General features: G+C 33.8%; 1 protein-coding gene across 1 annotated transcript in view; it reads left to right on the forward strand.

Moving 5' to 3' along the window:
* LOC6037174 (homeodomain-interacting protein kinase 2) overlaps positions 1-6789 on the forward strand; it is a 195795-nt gene extending 189006 nt beyond the window's left edge. Inside the window, 1 exon segment of the mRNA XM_038260061.1 lies at positions 996-6789. Coding sequence (XP_038115989.1) covers positions 996-1112 — 117 coding nt within the window. The 3' untranslated portion in view covers positions 1113-6789.
* Positions 6790-23477: the final 16688 nt, after the last annotated feature.

Genomic DNA, 23477 nt, shown 5'->3' on the forward strand with positions numbered 1-23477 from the left:
AGGATTGAAAAAATAATGTTGGGAACCTTTTGGGGAATAAATAGAACTTAAAAGAAATACTTTAAGTTTAGCAATGGTTTAAGCTCGAATTTGTATCCGGACAATCTGTTGCTGTATTTTTATGACAAATTGTACAAAGAAAAGATTTTTATTCGGTCGTTTTGAGGTTTCCAGCTTTGCTATTGGGGTTATTTCAAAGAAAGCTAGAAAACTGGTAAATTTGGGTTGGAAACTTTTGATTTGAAGGCAAATATGTAATTTAGAGTCTCTTGAGGCACATTCATAAGGAATTTGATGAATATGAACAAGAACCCATCGATTTCCATCGACTTTTCTGAAGAAAAATCCTAGAAAATCGAAAAAAAATCTTCAAAAAAAGTTGTTCTAGACCCCCCGACGAAATATTTCGCCGGACCCCGCAAAATGTCGGGAAAGAGCCCTTCTTTCATGGTGCCAAATATCAGACTTGCCGATTTTTTTTATTCTATTGTTCTCAGAAAAATACACCGTGGGGGAATGATGATATTTTTACTAATTTTATTCAATATATCTGGAGTTTTTTTTTTTTTTTTTGAAAAGGTTCAATAAACCAAATTTCCAGTTTTTGCTTTTTGGGTGTTTTTAAAACTGCCTTGAGTCAGGGTTATTAAAAAACACCCATAAAGCAAAAACTGAAAATTTGGTTTATTGGACCTTTTCAAAAAAAAAACTCCAGATATGAATGTGAGGAAGGCACCAACCACCTTACGGTGGATGAAGAAACGTTTTTCCTAACAATTAGCAAAAACAGTTAACATGCAAAAGCGAAAAACGTAGCCCAAATTAAATCAAAATCCCCGATTTTTTGAAGGTATTGGCAAATTCCTGACTTTATTTAAGAACTGTCACTGCTCGCGGAGGGTAGGACAGTTGACCACACACTGTAACAAATCGCAACTGTAGTTTTGAGAGATGCAATGTTAACAATAATTTCCCTCTGTCTCCCCCTCCTTCAGGTTCTTCCAGCGCACCCGCTGCCGGCCCACATCCAGTTCCCGACGCAGTACAGCCAGTTTGGACCGCTGAGCCCGGCCCAGATCGCCAACAAGCACTACGCTTGGTTCGGCGAGTAAAGCGGCCGCCGTCATCACCCTCTCACACTTTCCTGTAAATAGGGCGGCTTACCCGACTAGGATCGGGTATCCGCGGGTCTCCGTTTCGTTTTTAATCCTTTCTTAGTCACACACACACGGTTTGAGTTTAGCCGAGAAGAGAGATACGGTAGAAAGTTTTTTGATTCGCGTTTTTTTAGAACAAAAAAAAATAAGTCTGTCTCAATTGCCTTATACACTATACTCTAAAACACACTCACACACACGCAGTTCAGATTATAACAAAAAACATTATCCCTAGTAGCTAGTGAGTACGAGTCTATTTTTTTAAATTGTCGTTCAAACTCTGATATTTGTTTCTTCTAGTGAAGTTAAGGTACGCGATACGAAAAACATACAAACAAACAATTATTATTACGCGTAGGGTGAACACACACAACAACAACAATAACTATTAGTTTAGGGCTTACTTTTTTTCTGCGTTTAACCAATTTACTGCTGCTACCTTAAAAAATTACAAACAAAACGAGTGAAGAGAGTTTTTGCGGGGTGAAAATCAAGTTGTAGAATTTAGAAAGTATAATAATTGTCATTTTAATCTGCCACCATCTTTTTCCCCTTCTACATTTGCTACACATGCATATTAAACACACATTATATTGTATATCTCTGGTAGGAGAACACGAGTGAAAAGGGAGGAAGTCATCTTACAGTGCAGAGTCGAGTGAAGGGAAAGTTTTTTGGAATATTTGTATTTTAGGAGGGCACAACTGGAGGAAGAGAAGTAAAAGAGAGGTCTATTCTGCTAATCTTAGTAAGGGCAAAATGTGTTGAATGTGATCCTATTATTTTATCTAGAAAGCTTTAGGTATTTGTTAAATTTCCACTATTGGTCAAACAGCAAAATACAAAATACGAAAATTGTGAAAGTTTACTAACAAACACACACAGACGGTCACGGCTTAGAGTTATACACAGAAAATATGAAATTAAATGCAGCGATCTCACACAAACACAAACAAACACACACACGGTTCTGTCTTAAGTTGTTTGCGTATCTTTTCCACACAAAACGAAACAAACACGCGCCAAGCTTCACAAGTGGGTCATATCCTGTGTAAATATAGTGGTTAATTTGGAGGGGAGAGCGTGCGCGAAAGTGTCAAGACACACACAGACAAACAGACACACACGAATAATACTGAAAAACTAAACAAAATACAATAATATATTTTTGTGCATATTTTATATTTATACCTATATCTGTGTAGAGGAATCAAAACAAAAAAAAAGAAAGCAAGTAGCAAACCCATTAGTCATTGCTGTTGGTTGAAGGAAACGAAATTTGAAATAACATAGTCTCACACACACACTACGGCGAAACTAAAAAAACACACTATTTTACTGCAGAAAAATTTACAAAATTGATTGATTTCTCGATTGACAAGAGTTGGGTTGAAAACGTCTCGTTCATCTTGAACTTCACTTTATACTGGCGTTCGAGACGAATTTTCGAGTGTGAAGCTTCCTAAAAATCCACTAAAATTCATGGCGGAATCTAGTTTGGCACTTCGTCTTGAACTGCAGTATGATGGGGGCAGCCAATAGCTGTGAAGTTTTGCTGGCTTTCAATTGAGTTCAGCTTAATTATTTAAAAAAAATCGACGTTTGCAACATTTACTGAATTTCCATTTGGTCTGAAAAACTTTTTTGCAATTCCGTTATGAAACTATTCACTTTTCCTGTTATTCTCGAATGATGATGCAGCCTACTTTTCATCACTTAAAACAACATTACTAAAATGTACTTTTAAGCACACATTTACGATCAACTTTTCAGCAATTGCATCTTCTTTTGAAAAATGTCACGTAAACTACTATTTTAGGGCTGTTTATAAAAAAACTGATTCAAAATAACTGAAAGCTTGTCGAAAAGAAATCAAATTTATTGCGCAATCCAATCTACAACTGGGACGCGAACGACCACTTTGGTTAAAGTTGCCGTTAATAAACGAATTAAGGTGAAACGCTTCGCCATATTGACAAAAGAACTAACTCAAGTTTTAAAAAGCTTTTTATGAAATTGCTGTTACTTACGAAGTTCTATTTTTGCATACGATAAAAGGTCGATAGCAAGCAATCTGTCGAGTTCAGAAATTGATACTAGAAGATGAACGGAAGTTGTCAAGAAAACTGACGTCCCGTTTCGCCTTAAGAACTATGTTCAACTTCACTTTATATCGAAACAAACTTTATTTATGCGTTTGTGATCAAAAGTCCTCTGATTTCATGCCGAACTCTAGTATTTTACTTTATCTTGAGCAGCAGTATGATCAGGGTTGCCAGCTTTGCAAAATTCAATGTTTCCATTGCGCCATATACCTTAATAAGGTCGACTTAAAATATTTTTATTTTTGTAAAGAACTTGTTAGTTGACGACTAACATCGGCTAACCTACAGTTCAGCCCAAAAATTGATATAAAAGTTGTCCAAGAACCGGCGTCCTGTTTCACCTCAACAACAACAATGTTCAACTTCACTTCATATTGAAACAAACTTTATTTTTGGGTTGGTGATCAAATGTCAGGAAATATGTACCACGAAACCGCTGAAGTTCATGCCGAACTCTAGTACTTCACTGCATCTTGAGTAGCAGTATGATCAGGGTTGCCAACTCAACATTTAAAAAATCTGATCAAGTACCGAACAAAATATCTGGAAAAATCTTGCAGACGAAAAAATATCATTTACGAATGAAGAAGAATCCACCCTTTATGAATTGATTCAATAGCTTATTATATTCTGATATTTAGTTGGTTTTGGCCTCAAAAGGTTTAATCTACTTTTTGATTGAAATAAATATTTGCTAAATTTTTCGATTTTCAATTCAACTCGTTCATTCGGTAAATAAAATGTTCGAAATTGGCAGAAAATGTGAAATCTGTCGGAATTTGGCACATGAAATGATTATCCTTTATTCTGGCTAAACTTGTAAAATCTGCAGTCTCAGATTTATCTGACAACCTGGCAACCCTGGCAAGAAATAATGCTGAAAAATATAACAACTCATGATTTTAAATTGCTCAAATTTGGCCCAAAATAGTACAAATTCATGCAACATGTCACAACACTTCATCGTGAACAGTACTATATTCTAGCGTTCTCAAGAAGTATTTTTCATACGGAGTTTTTTGAATGTTTTAGCGCTTTTTACAAAAAAAAATCAATTGAAAATTTGGGTTCCGGTGTTCACTGTGCAAATCATTAGGTAAAATCAATTTCAGCATTTTTGACAAATAAATGTATATTTTTTGCAGTTACTTGTTCATTGTCAACCCACTCTTGTGTCGAGGAAATTTGCTATAATTTTTTATAAAATAATTTGACATTCAGAACATGATTTTTTTTTCAAATTGACATGTCAAAATTCATCAAATTCGCTTGATTACTAAGTTTTAACCCTCCTGAAAACGTTTCACAAACTTAAAAAAACGCAAGTAAAATGGTAGAAATTTGGCAACTATTTAGACAACAAAAAAAACGAAAACCAAAATTAACAAAAGTGTTAGTTAAAGAAACAACAAATCAACGGTGTACTGTGCTAATGTTTTTAGGCTAAATACGAATAATTACAGCAAAAATTATAAACTTAATAACAAAAAAAAACAACTATTCTTGTGATGTTTGTAGCAAAGTTTTTATCTAAATCTTAAACAACAATACAACAACAACAAAAAAGCGCGTAGTGTGAACAAATGTAGAGCAGTTCTCTTTCGCGGCATTTCCCTCGCTGTGTTTTTTTTTGTGTGTGCAAATGTGAAACTATTTCACAAACACAAATAAACGAGAGAGAATACAAATTGCCTTATAAAAAGAAGAAGAGGAAGAAAAAGAAAGTAATGAACAAAAATCGTATAAATTGCTAGTTATCGAGTGACAAAAACAGAAATTATGATGTACTGAGTGTAATTATCGGAACAAAAAAAAATATTCAAGCAAATCGTGTACGAAAGCTACTTCCTGCAACGTTTGAAAATGGCGGTGATTGAAGACGCGTTTGGTTTAGTTTTTCGTTTAATTTTTTCATCTTTCTATAAGTTTGTTTGTTTTAAATTGTGATTTACGGGGCTGAAACAATAAGCGGAACTAAGCAAAACAATTAACGCTACTACTCTGTGTATAAAAAACATATATTTGTTAGTTGATAAGGATTTACGTTTTTAATCTAAAAAAATCTAGTGGGTGATGATAATTATCACACTTTTTACTATTGTTTTTTCACATTTCTCAACCGATAGGTTGAACGTTACTTGAGTTTCGTTTTTATAAAATAGTAAACGCTGAATGAGGTTGCGTAATCGAAACAGCAAATATAATCGCAGATAAACACAAACACACAAACACATACTTTTTCAATACTAACAATCAATTTAGAGAGACTGGAAATTTCTATAAATATATCGATATATTAATAAAAGGTTAGGTTTTACGTAATACTACTCTATTTTGTACGGTAAACACTGGTAAACAACAACAACAAAACGCAAGCTATTGTTATTCACCTTAATATTCATCGGTTGTTCGACTATTCAATGTAATGATTAATTTTTTTACCTTTTTAATACTTGCAATTCACGCGCCACGAGAGAGATTAGTTTCCTTAAACTTAAAAAAAAACACTAAGGGATACCGCACCGGTGGGTTGCCAACCGCGTTGCTATTTTTAGCCACTCCCCCCTGAACCCAACTGTCACAAAGTTGAATCCAAGCAACCCGGTTACGTTTTTTCTTTCCTCTTTTTGTTTGCAAGTCAGTAACATTAGAACTAGTTTTTTTAGGGTAACCGTCGACAGAATACTTTCTTTTTTGCAATAATTTGAAGTTTTGTTTTGTAAACATACACACACACACGATTTTTTTGTTGGGGGGCTAAAACGGAGAAAGAGCGCGCGACATTTAGAACGCGCGTGAGACTGATGGGTTTTTGTTTTCCAAGTAGGGTGACGTGGTTCCACACAATTTAATGCGTTTCGTTTTCACTTATGTTTGCAGTAGACGAGAGAGAAGAGGAGAGAAGGTACTCATTCAGTCATTTGATAATAAATATTAATTAAATATTAACCAACAAGTAGTGATTTATATCGTAATGATAGTTTTTTTTTCTCTTTGTTTTCTGTCGCCACAATAACAATTAATAATTATGGAAAAGTAAAGCAAACCTACAATGAACTAAAATAAACCTATATTCGCATAAGTTTTACTAAGAGACAAGCTAGTGAGGCACTAGTGAGCGAGACAGAAAGAAAGTTGGAGAGAATCGTTTTGATCTTTGTTTTTACAAAATACAACTACAAACATATTACAAACACACACACACACACATAATCCACCAAACGTGCGCACTTGGTTCAATTATATTCGACTACCCGTTAGGATTAAAAAGAAAGAAAAAATCATTAGACGGTTTGTGTACGCGTGTTAGCATTCTTATTTTTCCTCTCTTACGTATGGTAGAGTTTTAATTTCTCCCCTCCCTCCCCTTAACAAGGCCTTATTATGAGTATATGAGTATGAATTATATATGTAATACACACACCCACACATAAACACATTTTATATGAGGACTACAAAAATGGACAACAAAAAAGAGCAGTTTCGAAAACTGAACAAAACAAAGTAATAAATTGATCAGAAAAAAATAATCACTTTTCGTTTGTTTTTATTAAGTTTATTTCAGTCTAAGTTTTATCACACTTTCCTTTGGTTTCGCTTCGGTTAGCTTGTGTTCGTTTTATTTTCTTTTCGGTTGGTTCACTTTGGTCTTTTTGTGCTCTACCTTCCCTCTTGGGACGTACGATTCAAAGAACCTAAAACCTTGCACTTGTTGCGTTGAGTTGACAACAGTTAAGTTCTTTGCCATTATGGCCATGTCTGTAACATAACCATTTTTTTCGTCACACTGTTGTTCATCACAAAGTTTCAAAATTCAAAGATTTTTGATTTTTTTTTTGCAAATCTTGGATAGGACAAATTCATTGAGTTTTTTTTTTTAAATTAAAGACTAGTTTCGAAATCTTTTTTGGCCCTGTTTTTGACAACTGGATCTAGAAAAATATTCAAAGATCATTTTCTTGAGAATGGATTTTCTGAGTTTTGGCGTTTTCGAAAAAAAGGTGGTATCAGAGCCAAGGTGTGTTTCGTAGCACAAACTTCAGCTATAAAATTCGATGCTCCAATTTTCAGCGACTATAAAGATATACAATAAAATCGAATAAAATCTTCAAACTTACCGATATTTTTTATCTTAATGTTTCGAAAAAAACAGTGGGACTATTTTGATAATTTTTTTGATAAACTTTACTCCATTCATTTTTATTCTCCTGTCTTACTGAATTAAAAATTCTTTATAAAACTCGTTGTGTACCCTTTTTAAATAAATTTTGTCTTTTTGAAGTATACCGTTTTGGGTCATAGTCAACTCTCTGGTTGTCAATATTAAAAGGCCCATCGAGGATAAGAAACATCAGTTTACAGAACGATGCAACATTAAAGCCCTATACGCACTACGGAAGGAACCGGTCACGAGAAATTCATGCGTACGTTCAGCAGTCAATAAACAAAAACAAATGATTGTCACAGTGCCTTCAAAGCAGCCATGCCAATCTGTATATACAGTATGTAAAAAAGTATTTACACCCTTGGGAACTATGCACATTTTGTGATGAAACATGTAAAATAATTAAAGTTTGACAGGAACCGAGTACTACGTTTTGTTCAGAAACTCATGCCAAACATTTTGCTACAAAAGCTCATGAAAATATGATTTTTTTAAAAAGTTATATGACAAATACTATTACGAAAATAAAAAGGTGCAAGTTTGTACACCTTTCGAAAAATTAACAAAATAATGTTATTTGTTGACAAATCACCATAAATCCAGTCTCCCAACTCCAAATAGGCATCCTTGACTGATTAAAAATAATTTGATTGAATATAAAGTTTACTAACTACTTAGTATTAAAGTTTATATAACTCTGAAATTCTATATAAAACATATCTAAACTTAATTTTGCAAACTTTTAATTCAACTAAATTTCAATATATTACCATAGAATTGCTAAATAAACTTTTGGAGTGGGTATAACACCGTTTTGGGGGTATTTGTATCGATAGAATAGATTTTTCGTTGAATTCGTACCAACCCGGAATTACGTCGTCGGAAAATCCGCCGGCATCTGAACCGGTCTACGATTCACAAGTCACCTATGTGGAATCGGAAAGGGCATAAAATTTCCGATCTTTTGATACTCATACATCCAGGTTTTCTATAAAACCCACGTTTTTAAATACCTAGGCAAAAACGTTGTTGTGGTTTCGTTTGAGCAACCTGCCAAAAATGTATGGAATTTCGTAATTTTTGTTCTCGTGGATCAAACTTACTTTTTGCCCAGGTATTTAACAACGTACACAGAAAAAAAATCATGGTAATATTACATCTGGGAAGGGGTACATCTTTTATGTTAGAAAAAAGGTGTAATTTTACCTCTGGAAATGTGTAATTTTACCACTTTTCTGATGTAATGCCACTTTTTCAGTCTAAATTGAGGTAATATTACATCATAAAAGAGGTAATATTCAACCTTCCAGAATTACAGCTTCCAAATTTACATTATTTTTTTCTGTGTAGGTTTTAAAGAAAACCTAGATGTATGGATATCAAAAGATCGGAAATTTTATGCCCTTTCCGATTCCACATAGGTTGACTTGTGAATCGTGGACCGGTTCAGATGCCGGCGGATTTTCCTGCGACGTAATTCCGGGTTGGTACGAAATTCCAATGAAAAATCTATTCTATCGATACAAATACCCCGAAAACGGTGTTATACCCACTCCAAAAAGTATATTTAGCAATTCTATGGTAATATATTGAAATTTAGTTGAATTAAAAGTTTGCAAAATTATGTTTAGAAAAGTTTTATATAGAATTTCCAGAGTTATATAAACTTTTATATTAAGTAGTTAGTAAACTTTATATTCAATCCAAATAATTTTTTAATCAGTCGAGGATGCCTATTTGGAGTTGGGAGACTGGATTTATGGTGATTTGTCAACAAATAACATTATTTATGTTAATTTTTCGAAAGGTGTACAAACTTTTTTTGCACCTTTTTATTTTCGTAATAGTATTTGTTTTATAACTTTTTTTAGAAATCATATTTTCATGATTTTTTTATAGCAAAATGTTTGGCATGAGTTTCTGAACAAAACGTAGTACTAGGTTCTTGTCAAACTTTATTTTTTTTACATGTTTCATCACAAATTGTGCATAGTGCCCAAGGGGTGTAAATACTTTTTTTACATACTGTATATACTTTTGAAAAATAATTATATTGAATAATTTCAACAATTCATCAATTGAATTATTTATGCTTTAGCATGATTAAAAAACTTAAATCTGCCGTTAAAAAAAAATCTTCTGCGGCTCCAAATTGAACATGATACATCTAAAATACAGATTTATTTTTAAGAAAATACTTATCTACTTTGAAATAATCTGGCATCGTTGCTTCAAAGTTCCGTGGACAATGTAGCTGTCAAATTAAACCAATCTGTTAAAGTCACTCACAAAATGAATTTGAGTGATTTGAGTTCATTTCTGACGTCACGAATTTCTCCTCTATAAGAGGAGAATCGTGACGTCACGAATTTCTCCTCTATAAGAGGAGAAAATCGTGACGTCAGAAATGAACTCAAATCATCTATAAGAGGAGAAAATCGTGACGTCAGAAATGAACTCAAATCACTCAAAGTTCATTTTGTGAGTGACTTTAACAATTTTGCCTAGTTTGACAACTACTTTGTCCGTACTTTTCTGTGGGAGAGAAAGGAGGCGAATACTTTAAGAAAATCATACCTGTCAAAATTCCTAGCATCAAATTTTTTTTCGCGAGTTGCTTTTCTCCTCTATTGACGACCGGAGAGTTTTTAGAAGCAAACAAAATCCAAGGAACCATCAAGAAAGAGATTCATCGTGCTAGGATGAATATCGAGGCAAGCAGAGCATAAAAATCTAGAGTTTTTTTAATAGGCAAGAAAACCGTGACGAGCCAATGAACTCAAAGAACTCAGTATTCATTTTGTGAGTGCCATTTGAGTGGTTTGACAGGTGTCAAATCAGGACTTAGCATTTTTTTGAATTTGCATTTGCTTCCGATTGCGCGAAACGTCATAACCCGAGTTTTTTTCCCGTATTAGTGCCCGTGTGCTTGTCCGTGCTTCTGGCCGTGGTCGTTCCCGTATCCGTGCTCTTGGCCGTGTTCTCGTCCGGACTCCTGCCCGTGCTTCTGGCCGTTTTCGTGTCCCTGGCCGTGTAGGTGCTTGTTACTGGCCATTCCGTGGCCGTGTCCTTGCCGTGTTCCTGGTCGTGTTTGTGTCCATGCGAAACGGAACAACCGAAACAAAATTTTAATTATAAATGCTATAATTATAATTTTAAAGTCCCGGAACTGACACCTGTCAAAAAAGTTCATTCGGTTGTTTACCTTTGAGGTTAAGTTCCGAGCTTTTCTCCTTTTATAAACTAATATTCAATGTTTGGCCCTTTTAAAATGTTAGTCTTGATTTAAAAATTTTCAAAGTATTTTTTTCGAAAAGATCGAAAAATTTCACGAATGTTTCATGTATTAACATTGAAAATCGGACCATTAATTGCTGAGATATCGTCATTAGAAAATGGTGGGCTGTTTGGGTGAGACTTAGAAAACTTCAGTTTTCGTGTTTCTTTTTCTTTAAGCCGTTGTATCTCAGCAACCAGAGGTCCAATCATCGATGTCAATTTTCAATTCAATTCGGTTTTATTGGTGAATAGGGGAACAGCATCTAATTCCAGCGTGCCTCTAATGTTGGCAGGTCAGAACTTTGACATTCAATTAGAGCTAATTAAAAGCGTTTTCAACTGAACTCGAGTGATAAATAGCTCAATAAGAAGTGAGCAAGCAAGTTTCTATCAAAAGTTTTGCAAAATTAGTTGTTTAAATAGTGAAAATCAGCCAATTGGATGGAGTTAGGAGCGAGAGCTTAACCTGCCAAACATACGAGAATTTACCCTAATCAAGATACAATGAGTTATTTTGAAGTGCATAACAGAGTTTTGGAGTTCCTTACAGCTGTGTGTTGCATCATAATCCATTTAGGAACAATTATTTCTTTAACTAAGGCACTGGCAAGAGTAAGAAAAAATTTAAAAAAATATTTACAGAAATCTTCGATGTCTCTTAGACAATTTTATGGCAAATTTTCTGAACTTTTCAAAAAAATATTTTTAGAAATGGTCACTCATGGTCACTATTTTTAAAAATTGAAAAACTGCAAATATTTCGCTAAAATCAAACTTTCGGTGGCTATATCTTGAAAACGGAGCCCTTTATTAAAAAATCTGTGGAGTACTTTTCGATTGCAAATTCAATTTTGCATTAAAAAATAATGTCAAACTTGTTTTTGCATAAAACTTCGATTTTTTCCAAAAATCACTATTTTTTCAAAAATTCATAACTCGGTGGCAGATTTTTTGACCATGTTTCTCTATGGCTCAAAAGTTGTGGATTTTTGTCTTCTAAAACGGATTTTTGTGGCCTAAAACATATCAAAAAATCTCGAAAATCAAAAAATACGTATTTTGGGAAATTGAGTTTAAGTGCTAAAAAAGTTGGGAAAAAAATATGCAAAAAGTCCTGAAAGTCCTGAACAATACCTACAACTTTGCCGAAGACACCAAATTGATCAGAAAATTCACTCAAAAGTTACAGCTGTTTGAATATTTACATACCATTTTTGTATGGACAGTCGCCCAAATTGTATGGAGACTTGTATGGGTGAACCAATGACACAAAATAGCTTATTTGGTCATAGGGAAGGCCCCCACAAAGTTTGAGTCAAATAAAAAAATACAAATGAAATCCATTTCCGGTTTTGGTAGAGAATTGCTCAATTCGGCCCTGCATAAATATTTTTGAAAAATTCAAAGTGCAGATGATTCAGGGGACCCCAAACTTCATGCTTCCCCTCGAGATGAGCCTGCGCAGTAATTTTCGTCATTTTTTGTAGGTCAGTGTAATGTTTTTTTCTTTATAATTTTAGATATTGCGGATGTTTTTTAAATGTTTGATCCCTACGTATATAATCGAAATAATTTTGGAACCATCATTGTCATCCTTTTTGATATTTTTTGCTTTCAGTTTATTTTTCTTTTGAATCATAAAGTAGTGTTTATCGTCTGCCTGTGTGGATCAATCGGACCGCGCACTGGACTCACAATCCAGAGGTCGCCGGTTCGAATCCCGAGGCAGACGCAAAAATTCTCTGTGTTAATAGAGGTGTTCGGTGCCCTCTCCTCGTGCCATACCTTCACACTTACGAGACCCGGGAGGCGGATCCGTTGACGAAACCGCAAGGTTAAAGAGGGCCACATTATAAGGTGTTACGTCGATTCCCTGTTTTGTTTTATCCTTTCCTGTCTGAAATCGATTAAAAAAACATAAAAATAAACAAAAGTTTGCCATTTTCATAGCATTATATACCTAGATGGCTAAATGAAAACAAGTGTTAGTTACAAATGAGACAAAAAAAGCGAAAGAAATCAATAAACGTAAACCAAAACAACAATTTCTATAACCAGCGAGGACGTTTTATATTTGAACTTCTAGTGAGCAACTATTAGATATGAACTTGTACTACATCAATGTATTATTCAGTTTCAAAACCAATAAGAAAATTATAAAAATTAACAAAACGAACGACTGTAAATAATCACAAAGAGAATTTTATGGCTGTTTTTAATGTTAAATGAAATGAAACAAAAAACTAGGAGTAAGGAGCAAAACAAAGAATAACTAGCGATCTTTCTGTGAAGTAACAACAATTAAACAAAAAAAAAATCAAATATGTGATTATTTATCGAGAAGAAGGTGGAGACGAAACACACATACTTAGCAAGTCAAACAAATAAGTTTACGACGCAACGCTGTCTAGATGTCTAAAGAAACACAATTACACAACTAAACAAAGGAAGCTGTCCAAAATAGTAAGCATAAAAGCAAGAGAAAACTCTTTCGCTCTCTATTGCATTCACTCACACGCAATCTCATCATACGCTCGCGCATTGTATTCAAATCTCTTTTTTCCTCGTCTAGGGAGAGAGCGCGTTTGTCTCTCTCTCTCAAGTTTTTAACAAACAAACACACATACACAAATCTAAACAACTCATACGAAAATGTGGACATTTATTACGTGAAATGTTATGCTTGTAATGATCACATTTTCTTAAACAATAACTAACAAACAAAAAATGAATTTATAATACTGCGTGTCTATCGAGAGGTAAAATTTAAAAACAATCTACATATTATGCACGAGTTTGTTTTTGTGTTTTTTCGTATACAAGGCAGGATTAATGTGGAAAACACTCGTGATGAACCTGATTACTTTCTATTTAACGAACAAACAAACAAACAAACAAAAATGCATTTCACCCACAAATACTCCCTAGTTGCTAATATTTAGGTACAATACAAACAAATATAAAGAGAATAAAAGTAACGAGAATATGCACACATTATATGAAAACGTGTTTGTGATAATAAATTTAATATTTAAAGCAAGAAAACAATGAGATACAAAATTTAGTAGATATTTGCTGCAAATGATAAAGGAAAAAAAATACAAAACGTAGGCAAAAGTGAAACAAAATAACTTAGTTTTTTGAGATATAATCTCGCCGTTTCAAGATACCAGATAGAGTTTATATACAAAATAATTAAACTTAAAGAAAAAAAACAAGTAATGGGAATAAAAGCTTTTATAACACAAAGAGTAACCTGTATGAAGTGGTAGTGTTTAGCGTATTTTTTGTAATTCAAACATTAATATAAAACAAAGATATTATAAAATGAAAATAAGAACTTCACTGGTCCAACTTATTACTACGATAACCAAAAATTATTAATATAAAATCTGTGAAACCGAGAACCGGCAGCAGAAGGTGAAGAGTCTCATCCCATCGAAAAACAATGTAACTTTAAAAATAATAATTCAACCAAAAATTACTACACTTACATACACACAAACACACACTTTAATAAAGTAGCCCGTTTTTAAACAAGCAAAAATGCAAGTTACAACTCAAAAAACGCAGAAGAAATAATCAAATTTATAAGTTAATACAAAACTAATAAGAAAAACAAACCGATAGATTTCCCCGCAGAAAAAAGAAAGAAAATAATAAAATCGAAATAATCGACGCTAAGATGCAAAAATATGAAAATAATACAACAGGAAAGTCTGATTAATTTTAACATGCAACTTTAGAAATATATTACAACCAAATACACACACACACAAACATCACCCCACACACACACACACACCCACTCAAAGTCAAACCAGAGAAGACATTTAGCAGCAGCATTGTTCAAAAGTGAACGAAAGAATACGCACACACACACTTTAAAAATAACGCGAACAAGTTTGAATAAACAATAGTAGAGTAGATGTTTACGTCAAATAAGTAAAATGGCTTAGTTCACACTTTTGTTTGAAAGCAAATTTTATAGTAACAGAAAAACCTTGATTGTTGGACAACTTTTGGTTAGAAACTTACCAATCTGAACATCACTGATTTGACAGCTGTCACTTTTAATTTCGATCTCACCTACATAGTCAAGCGAATTCCGTTAAAAGCGAAAAAAAGCAAACTTCATATTTGGATGATGTTCCAAGGTCAATAAATTAGAGAAGGTATTGTGGATGTTTTTGTTCTGTAAAAGAATTTGTCAGAAAAATTGGTTAAAACGATAACATTTGTCGAATAAAACTGTTAATTTTCCCATACGAAATCCACATTTTGAGCTGACTTTTTATCAGACAAAAATCCGCCATACCTTCTCTAAATTATATGCTTTGGTGATTTTACTAAACTGTCAAATGGAGACGTGGTGAGATCGAAATTCTTCCCAAAATTCATGAATTAGATTTCATTTATCCGATATTTTAAAATATTAACAAATTTAGCATCGCTGTTCCAAAGTTGTTTAAAATCATAACACAAAACTATAAATGCAGGGTGTTTCTCGTACTTACAGTCGTGTCGTTTTTTGCAGCCCATCAACTGTCAGACGTCTAGTCGTGTCTAGTTTTTCTAACGGCAAGTTTAGAAAATCCAAGATAGCCAGTTATTAGTCGTCCGTTGCACACACACACCCAATCAAACACACTCACACTCATTTGATATTTCGGGAGTGTGTTTTTTCACCTTGCTGCAGTGTATAGTTGTCTCCCATATTCATGCACAATGTTTACACTAACACGAACCTAGACGAAACATACGCGTTCATCCAAGTAGCCAACCATTTCTCAACCACCCCCTTAAAAAACAACCAAACTAGATTTGCTATATTGTGAGAGTGTTTGACAGGAGGCTAAGCAAAAATCTTTTATACGACAAAAGCCACAACTTAGCAGGCGGTGACTGGAGGGCAAAAAAATGCAAACAAATATTTGCGACAAAATACCACTATTCGATGAGAGTTTGATACATATTTGTAGTTAATACCACACACTCACACTAATATAAACAAAACAAAAAAGTATATTCATCATTCCAATTCTCGTGTAATGAACAAAACCTACTACTATAGTGTGACATTTAGAGCAGACTCAAAGACACGTGCGGTTAAACACAAGAACAAAAAAAAAACATTTTGTATCAACTGTAGCGAGCAACTTGTAGAAAGAGAGAACAAATCAACACACTTTAACACACACAAACTCACAAAAAAAAACAAACATTGTAAGTTATGAAACAAATTTGTACTAAAGTAACGATAAACAAAAATCACACAGTCACGCAAGTTGGCGCAAGCTGTTGTAATTTCAGAATTGTATATTTTTGAATGTAAATGGAAAACAAAAACACAAAACAAATAGAAATTCCTCTGTATAGAGTAATACAAAGAGAGAAAAAAAAATGGAAACAAAAGATATTAGAAAAAATGAAAATACAGAAAATGATACTTCAGCAATGCAGTTGGCGGTGGTTTACTGGTGGAAATGATGACATCCCTCTGATAAATGCAACTAATTGGGCCTCACCTTTCCCTTTTCCCGTCACTCTTTTTGTTGAAATTTAACCAGAATTGCAGTCGAGATTGCAGTTTGTTCAGATACGCGTCACGATAGAATAATTACAAAGTATCATGCACCTCCATATTTCCTTTCAAACCGACATTGTAGTGCTACTCTATTGCACGAGCATTTTGGGCAAAATTGAGTAAAGTACGCCATTTTGTGCTGCTCTCATTACCTCACCATTTGACCTTCACAGATCCCCAAAATTCGATTTCAGTCCTGAGATATTCAATAAAACCGAAAAAAACTCCGTGCATTGTTGTCACTCTCATATGAAAGAAGTTTCAATCTTGTCGTGCTATCTTGACAAACCCTATGCTGTAAGTGTGACAACTGGTCCAAGGAATTTCAGGTCAGAATACGTTTGACACACGGGACAATGCACAGAATGGCCAACCAAACATAACGTAGTTGTTATTGTTTACATTGCGTGCTCTCGTTTTTGTTTATTCAAGGTCATACAATAAAATGCGCTTTTCTCGAAACGTCAAAAAGCAACGTGCGATAAGATAGCACGACAATGTCGAAATGTGAGCCACACGCCGTTTCGAAGGAGACGCATGGTTCTTTTCATATTGAGGCAATTTTCGGAACGTACGGAGAATTTTGCGAATTACGGGAAAATATATTTCAATTATTTAAATGCCAAAATTGGCATTTCTTAATTTTTTGGTGTTTTGAGTTTAAAATTGATCTGATTAGGCCAATTTTGTAAAATATTTGCTACGATTAATTTTCTATTAATTGAAGACATATCAAGTGACGCTCTAACATTTCTTAAAGATATTCAACAAACTAACTGCCCGATCATTAAAGTTAACACCTTTTTTTTGAAAAACATTCTTTGTTCAAGGTGATTTGCAAAACCATTTCAATTTCAGTCTAATTGCAGAAACTGTTGGGAAGTTTTTTTTTACTAGCTGCCACAGGAAAATGTGTAAAATAACTTCAAAAATGTACAGCTTCTCGGATGCCATCCCACATATTCCATATAAATTGAGGTAAAATTCAATCATAAATGTATTTAACCTTTCAAAATTACACTTTTTTGTCCTGGGGAGGGGAGGGGGGGATATGTTACACAAGATCTTACTTTACATATTTTTAGAGGTAATATGACTGATTATTTGGCTCCGTTTAAAAAAATCCTGATTTTTCTGCGTTTTGGTCCCAATGTTTTACATATTTGGAAAGATAATTGATTTTCCTACACAGAAATGTCATGTTGATTGAACAATATTGTACCTGATAACATCATAATACGGGACTTTTAACCCTCTACAGCCCAAATCTTTTTTTCGAAAAAATTTATGTTTCCCGTTTTCAGGAGGTCATTTTGAGCAACTTTTGTTCTACGAAAAACTTTACTTCTCTTTTTTATTTTTAGTTTTTTTTATTTGCATGTGTCTTGTTAAGTTTATGTTTGTATTCGGTAGTATTTGCCTATTCTACCACCTCCTATCATTACATTTTACCTATCCAATTTTTCATGTTTTTACAGTCACTTTTTTAATTTTTTGTCTGTTTTTTTCACATTTTCTGCTATACAAACCATTATCATATAAATTGTAAATAATGCTTTTTAAAGATCAAAAATTGGTTGAAAAATAGATTTTTGGCAATTTTTTAAATCGAAGTCCGTCACCTTAATGGCTTGTGGACTATATTTGGTCAATATTTTTGGCGTTTGACATAATAAAACGCATTTGAAGCACATTGCAATTATTGAATCATGTTAAAATAAAAAACTGCGATTGGCCAAAAAGGTAATACCGAGGCTTATAGTCCACGTAATTCCCTAACCTAACCTGCGGGAATAGGGTGTTGGAGGCTGTTGCAAAAGAAATTTTGGGTTTAAAAAATTATTATTAACAATAATTTCCAAAAGCTATGATAAAAGCCAAACCTAAATGACCTTTCAAATGCAACAGAGAGAATTGGATTTAATTAAGTTGTAGGAAAATTTATGATTTTGAATGTGTTTTGGCATTTTTATGGATAATTCATATGCTTTCATTTTTGTTTATTATTACCTCTTTTGTAACTGTTAGAGCTTTGCAATGTTCAAAAAAGTTTCGTAATTCACAGAAAGGAACAAATTTTTCTTATACTAAAACATTACAACTTCTGTAGTTTCAGAGAAAAACAGTTATTTGAAGTTTTGTAGAACTTATAGTTATTTATTTGGACAATTATTACACATCAATACCTTTCACGTATGGCTACAGCTTTGTAGAATCTCACAATTTTCTATCTCTTACGGTTTCTGAGATGGCTCAGTTAGCTGCATGATATGTTCTATCATACAGAGTAGGTAAAGAGTATTTATTGGGCCGATAGATCTCGATGCGTCTCTGTTGGTTGCACGAAGGATTTGTTGATAAGCCAAGCGCATCCATATTTTTGTATCAGGCTCATATATTTTGAAGGAGACGCATGGCTTTTAGGATTTATAGAAAGTTTATGCTGAAAATTCAAATGAATGTCAAAAGCCTGAGTTATGTTAACATACAAATGACCAATGACGTCAAACTGCAAACTGACTGGTTTTCTACATCCACAAATTGTTTGCTCTACAGCATTGCCTTGGCGTTCTCCGATTGCGAAATTCTTACTCGAAAAAGGTGTTCGAAAGCTTGATTGTTGAAGCAATTGCAAACCTCTTTTTACACCTTAGCTTCCATTCACCCCGGGATTTGAACTGACGACCTTTGGCTTGCTAGTCCAACTCCACCGGCGACTCCACCGAGACAGGACCCAGGGAGACGACTCCTACACCTGGATTGAACTATCGACCTAACCTTTTTAGGTTAGTCCGGGACCAACATTTACTTCCTTCCGACGGAAGGCGTGATCAGACAAATCTCGTCTCGAAAAAAAGGCAACATCAAAATCAAATTCGGCAAATCGGCAAAAAACAACTTTTTCACTAAAACTGCGATAACTTTAAAATTTCAGCGATGACCTATACATGTCTGGGTACCAAAAGTTGCGTCTTTCAATTACGAAAATTACCCAGACCCAGCCATGTATAGGTCATCGCTGAAATTTTAAAGTTATCGCAGTTTTAGTGAAAAAATTTGATTTTTTGCCGATTTCGTCATTTTCCGGTTTAGCGCGCGGCGCGTCGAAAAACACGGATTTTATTTTCAAAAAATCATATCTCGGAATCCTGTTAATGAACTCCTCCCATTTTTTAGTATGTTATGTAAAAATGTCCGGGAAATCCGATAAAAATATTTCCAGACATAGCTTTGGTCCAGACACCGTCAAAACGGCATTTTAAAGTTTCATACGCCCTTTTCAAATGTTAGGCTAGATTTTTGAAAATTCTTGTTATTTTTCTTTGAAAGGCCAACTTATCATCTTTCATTTGCGTATAAGACAATTGAAATCGGTTGAAATGGCGAGGAGTTATGATTTTTCAAAAAAAGTGTTTTTTGCGAAAATCGACGAAAATTGACATTTTTCAGACCACCCTAACATGGTGTAGGTCACCCTAATGGCCAAACAAAAAAATACGGGTCTAATTATTTCGGCCAGGGAACCCCCAGAAAAATTTTGATCCTAGCACTTTTGTTTTTTCCATGCTGTTTTCGTGGGGAATTGCTGTTTGTCTAATAATTCTGGAAATTCAAGATTTTTGAGCGACAAACCATAGCCAAAAATCATATGAAAACTAATTATTTCAATATGAAAAGATCTTGTTATTTTAAAATCTGAAAAAAGTAGGATCGAATCCCTTAACATGTCAAAATTTATCAATATCTGTGTTGGTAGCACAATGGAAATGTTGATAAGCCTGGCGCCTCCACATTTTTGTACGAGGCTCAAATATTTTGGAGGAGACGCTTGGCTTTTTAGGATTTATAGAATTTGCATGCTGAAATTTAAGTGAATGTCAAAGGCCTGAGTGAAATAAGAATAACCAATGACGTCTCCATATACCAACCGACTGGTCTTCTAGACCTACTTATGTATTGAGGATACACCACGGGGTCAAAATTTGACGAATTTTTGCTTGTTATTCTTTCAAATAAATCAAATTTGAATCACATTGTTATAGCGATAATGAGAAATCAGTTTTATTGGTAAATTTTCATAAAATCGAACAATCGGTAAAAAATTACAAAGTCTAAATCAACAGAAAAAAACTACCAATTTTATAACCCTTTTGAAATTAGATGGTTGGAAACATGACTTCTGTGATATCTCAAGGCTGTGATATTTTAAAGATATGATAAAAAATTTAATAATTTTCCACTGTTTGATGTATTTTTCATTTTGTAATTTTAAATTAGGTAATAAATATTTTATTTTTTTGGTTTTGAATTGTTATTTTTTGTGTTTTTTTTTCGTTATATCATTTTACTTAATAATCAATAATCGTAATCATAATAATAATAGTTGTTTTTTTTTTCACTTCCTTACCCTCTCTTTCTTTTTTCCCCGTATCTCGCCCAAGATTTTACTTCTTTTCTTTGATTTCGTGTCGGCATAATAAGACTTGCTTCGACCGTATTCCATTATTTGGTAAGAATTATCTCTCGATCATTAATCATAGGTTTGGATTTTTTTAATTGTATCTTTTCTTTCATTGTTTATCTCCAGTTTGCGTCTTCACCTCGTTAATGTACTGAAGTTCGCTGAACCTTTTGCCCCGCACTCCTTATTTACATTTAGAATTATTTCCGACGCTCGTATTCCACTTGCTAGAGTTTTCTTTTTTTTTTGAGAGGTCGATTGATTTCTGTTCTTTTTTTCTTCTTCTTTTCAGCTTGTCCACTTTCACTTAACTAACTGCGCGCGTTTTTTTTTTCTTTTATAGCCGTATGTTTGTGGGTGTTTAGTGTAAGTGTGTTCGTGTAATGGATTTTTGTGAATTTGTTGGTAAAAGCGCTTTTGCGAGAAATATCTTGCTATTTTGTTAATCTTTTGTGAGTTCTGGTTGAGTTTCGACGAAAGGAAACGTAATCGTGTTTGAAATGTTTATTGTTTTCTCTGCTTTTTTTGCTGTATTAGTTTTCTTTGCATATCTCTGTGATGTTTTCGTCGTTCTTTAACTGATTAACATTATTCATAAATGTTGCCAAGTTATGAATTGTACAATACTTATCCGCCCAAGTGCACGGAAGTTTGTTTTTGTGTGTGTGTGATGAGTAATTTTTGGTTAAATTTCGCTTATTACTCTCATTCGTTTGTTTGCTTTTGCTTTGTTTTGATGATTACTGACACTCGTATTGTTCGAACTCGTATGAGTTTCTCACCGGAGGAGAAATCTCAATTTTAATAACATGTAACGAAAAGTTTCCTCTTTTTGCTTGTTTTATATACTTTCAACGATTATTTACTAAATTCAGTGCGCCAATTTTCGCCAGAAACTTGAAGTTTACGGGGAGGGAGGAGGACATTACGATTTGGTGGATCTTTTCAAACGGATTTTTCGCTTGAATGCGCTTGACAGATGCTTACCTTTAGCATTGTTTCAACGCAATAAAGGCAACTCATGCTAAAGGTAAGGTTATCTGTCAGGTGTATGGTTGCGTAAACAAATATAAACATGACATTTAGGAACGTTCACAAATGACGTCTCATTCACAACAGTTGATTTCGTCGGATTCATGCTGATTCCATTTTTGTAAAATGGTTGTAATCGATTTTCTGGCAGTGGTAAGCAGATATGATGACGTCACTTGTTATGGAAAGTTAATGGAAATAAAAGGACAGTGGGAAGGGCTCAAGTTTCTGGACTTGATTCAAGGTGTGTTTGTGTTTGTGTATGTTGGTAAAAAATGAGGAGATCTAACTCTTTGAATAGCCATACTTGTTTATAATTCGTTCTTCGTTAAGGTTATGAATCTTGCAAGTGGGAATATTTGTTCTTGTCTGTAATAAGTCAACAATTTTACAATGGTTTGTGTTTTTGTGTTGTTATTGATTTGCTGGCATGTTTTAATTTTCTTTTGTTTACGTTTAAATTATATTCGATATAATTTGTTGATTTATTCATTTATTTCCTATACGTTTGTATTTTTTATCTCATTAAAAACCATTTTGGCAGTGCATCAAAATTACAATGTATTATTTTTAAGGGTTTTCTGTTTTCGCAGTTACTGCTATATTGTTTCCTCTTCGTTTTAGTTACTTTCATTTGTTCATCTCGAGAGTTTTTAACGACAGTTAATTGGAAAACCATAAAAAGTAGAAAATAGATTTGTTTTGTAAATAATGCCAAAGATAGCTAAACTTTTAAATCGAGTAGTGGGTTTGTAAACAATCTGCGCGCGCCCTCACATTCTAGATGTAAACACGCAAAACGTTAGAGGAATGCACTGTTTGTTTTCAAACCTACTTCGCTTCATTTACATTGTTTGCTCAAAGTGGTCAATTGCAGGTTCTGAGTAATTTTTATCGAAATTTGCATTGCTTAAAAAAAAACCGAAAATTTTACGTTTTTGATTTACACCCTTCTTACACGGCGCTCACATACATAATCACATTTTTTTTGATAGTGTGCGTGAGAGCTGTGTAAAAGTGACAGTTCTACACGCACGTTCAAAATCTCTCAGTTTTCGTCAAAACCGAACCTATTCAGAAATGAGTAAAGGGGCCATCTGTCAGATTTGAGTGAATTTCACTCAGAATTTTAGGAAAACTTAGTGATATTCACCCACATCTGGGTGAAATTCACTCAAATTTGACAGATGACCCCTTTACTCATTTCTGAGTAGGTTCGGTTTTGACGAAAGCTGACTGATTTTGAACGTGCGTGTATTTTGAAGCCAATAACTTTTAGTTAGAAGAAACATTTTTTGTCAAATTGCCTTTAAAATTCACATATTTTGGTTGGTAAAATATTTAGAATTTGGTTTTTTGTTGTTGTTCCTTCTCTCATGAGAAGCAATTCCTTAACATTTTTGTTCAAACCCAGTATATCACTGTTGTAAATCGGCCAAATTAAATTCTAACTCAATTAAATTGAAAAAAACAAACGTCATTCGTTAAAAAACTGTCTCAACATGTCTCTTTTCTCCTCCATTCCGGTATTGATTTTATCGCTATAAATTCCCTTCTGCACGTTCTTCCTTGCTTTATCATATCTAAGATCTACTGTTTTTGGGACTCGTCTTTGTTTTTTGCCTGTATTTAAGACTAGGAGAAAGAACAGCGAGCAAATGAAAAACTCATTTTCCTCCGAATTTCTCTC

Source organism: Culex quinquefasciatus, chromosome 3, assembly GCF_015732765.1.
Source record: "Culex quinquefasciatus strain JHB chromosome 3, VPISU_Cqui_1.0_pri_paternal, whole genome shotgun sequence".
In the NCBI taxonomy this organism is placed as follows: domain Eukaryota; kingdom Metazoa; phylum Arthropoda; class Insecta; order Diptera; family Culicidae; genus Culex; species Culex quinquefasciatus.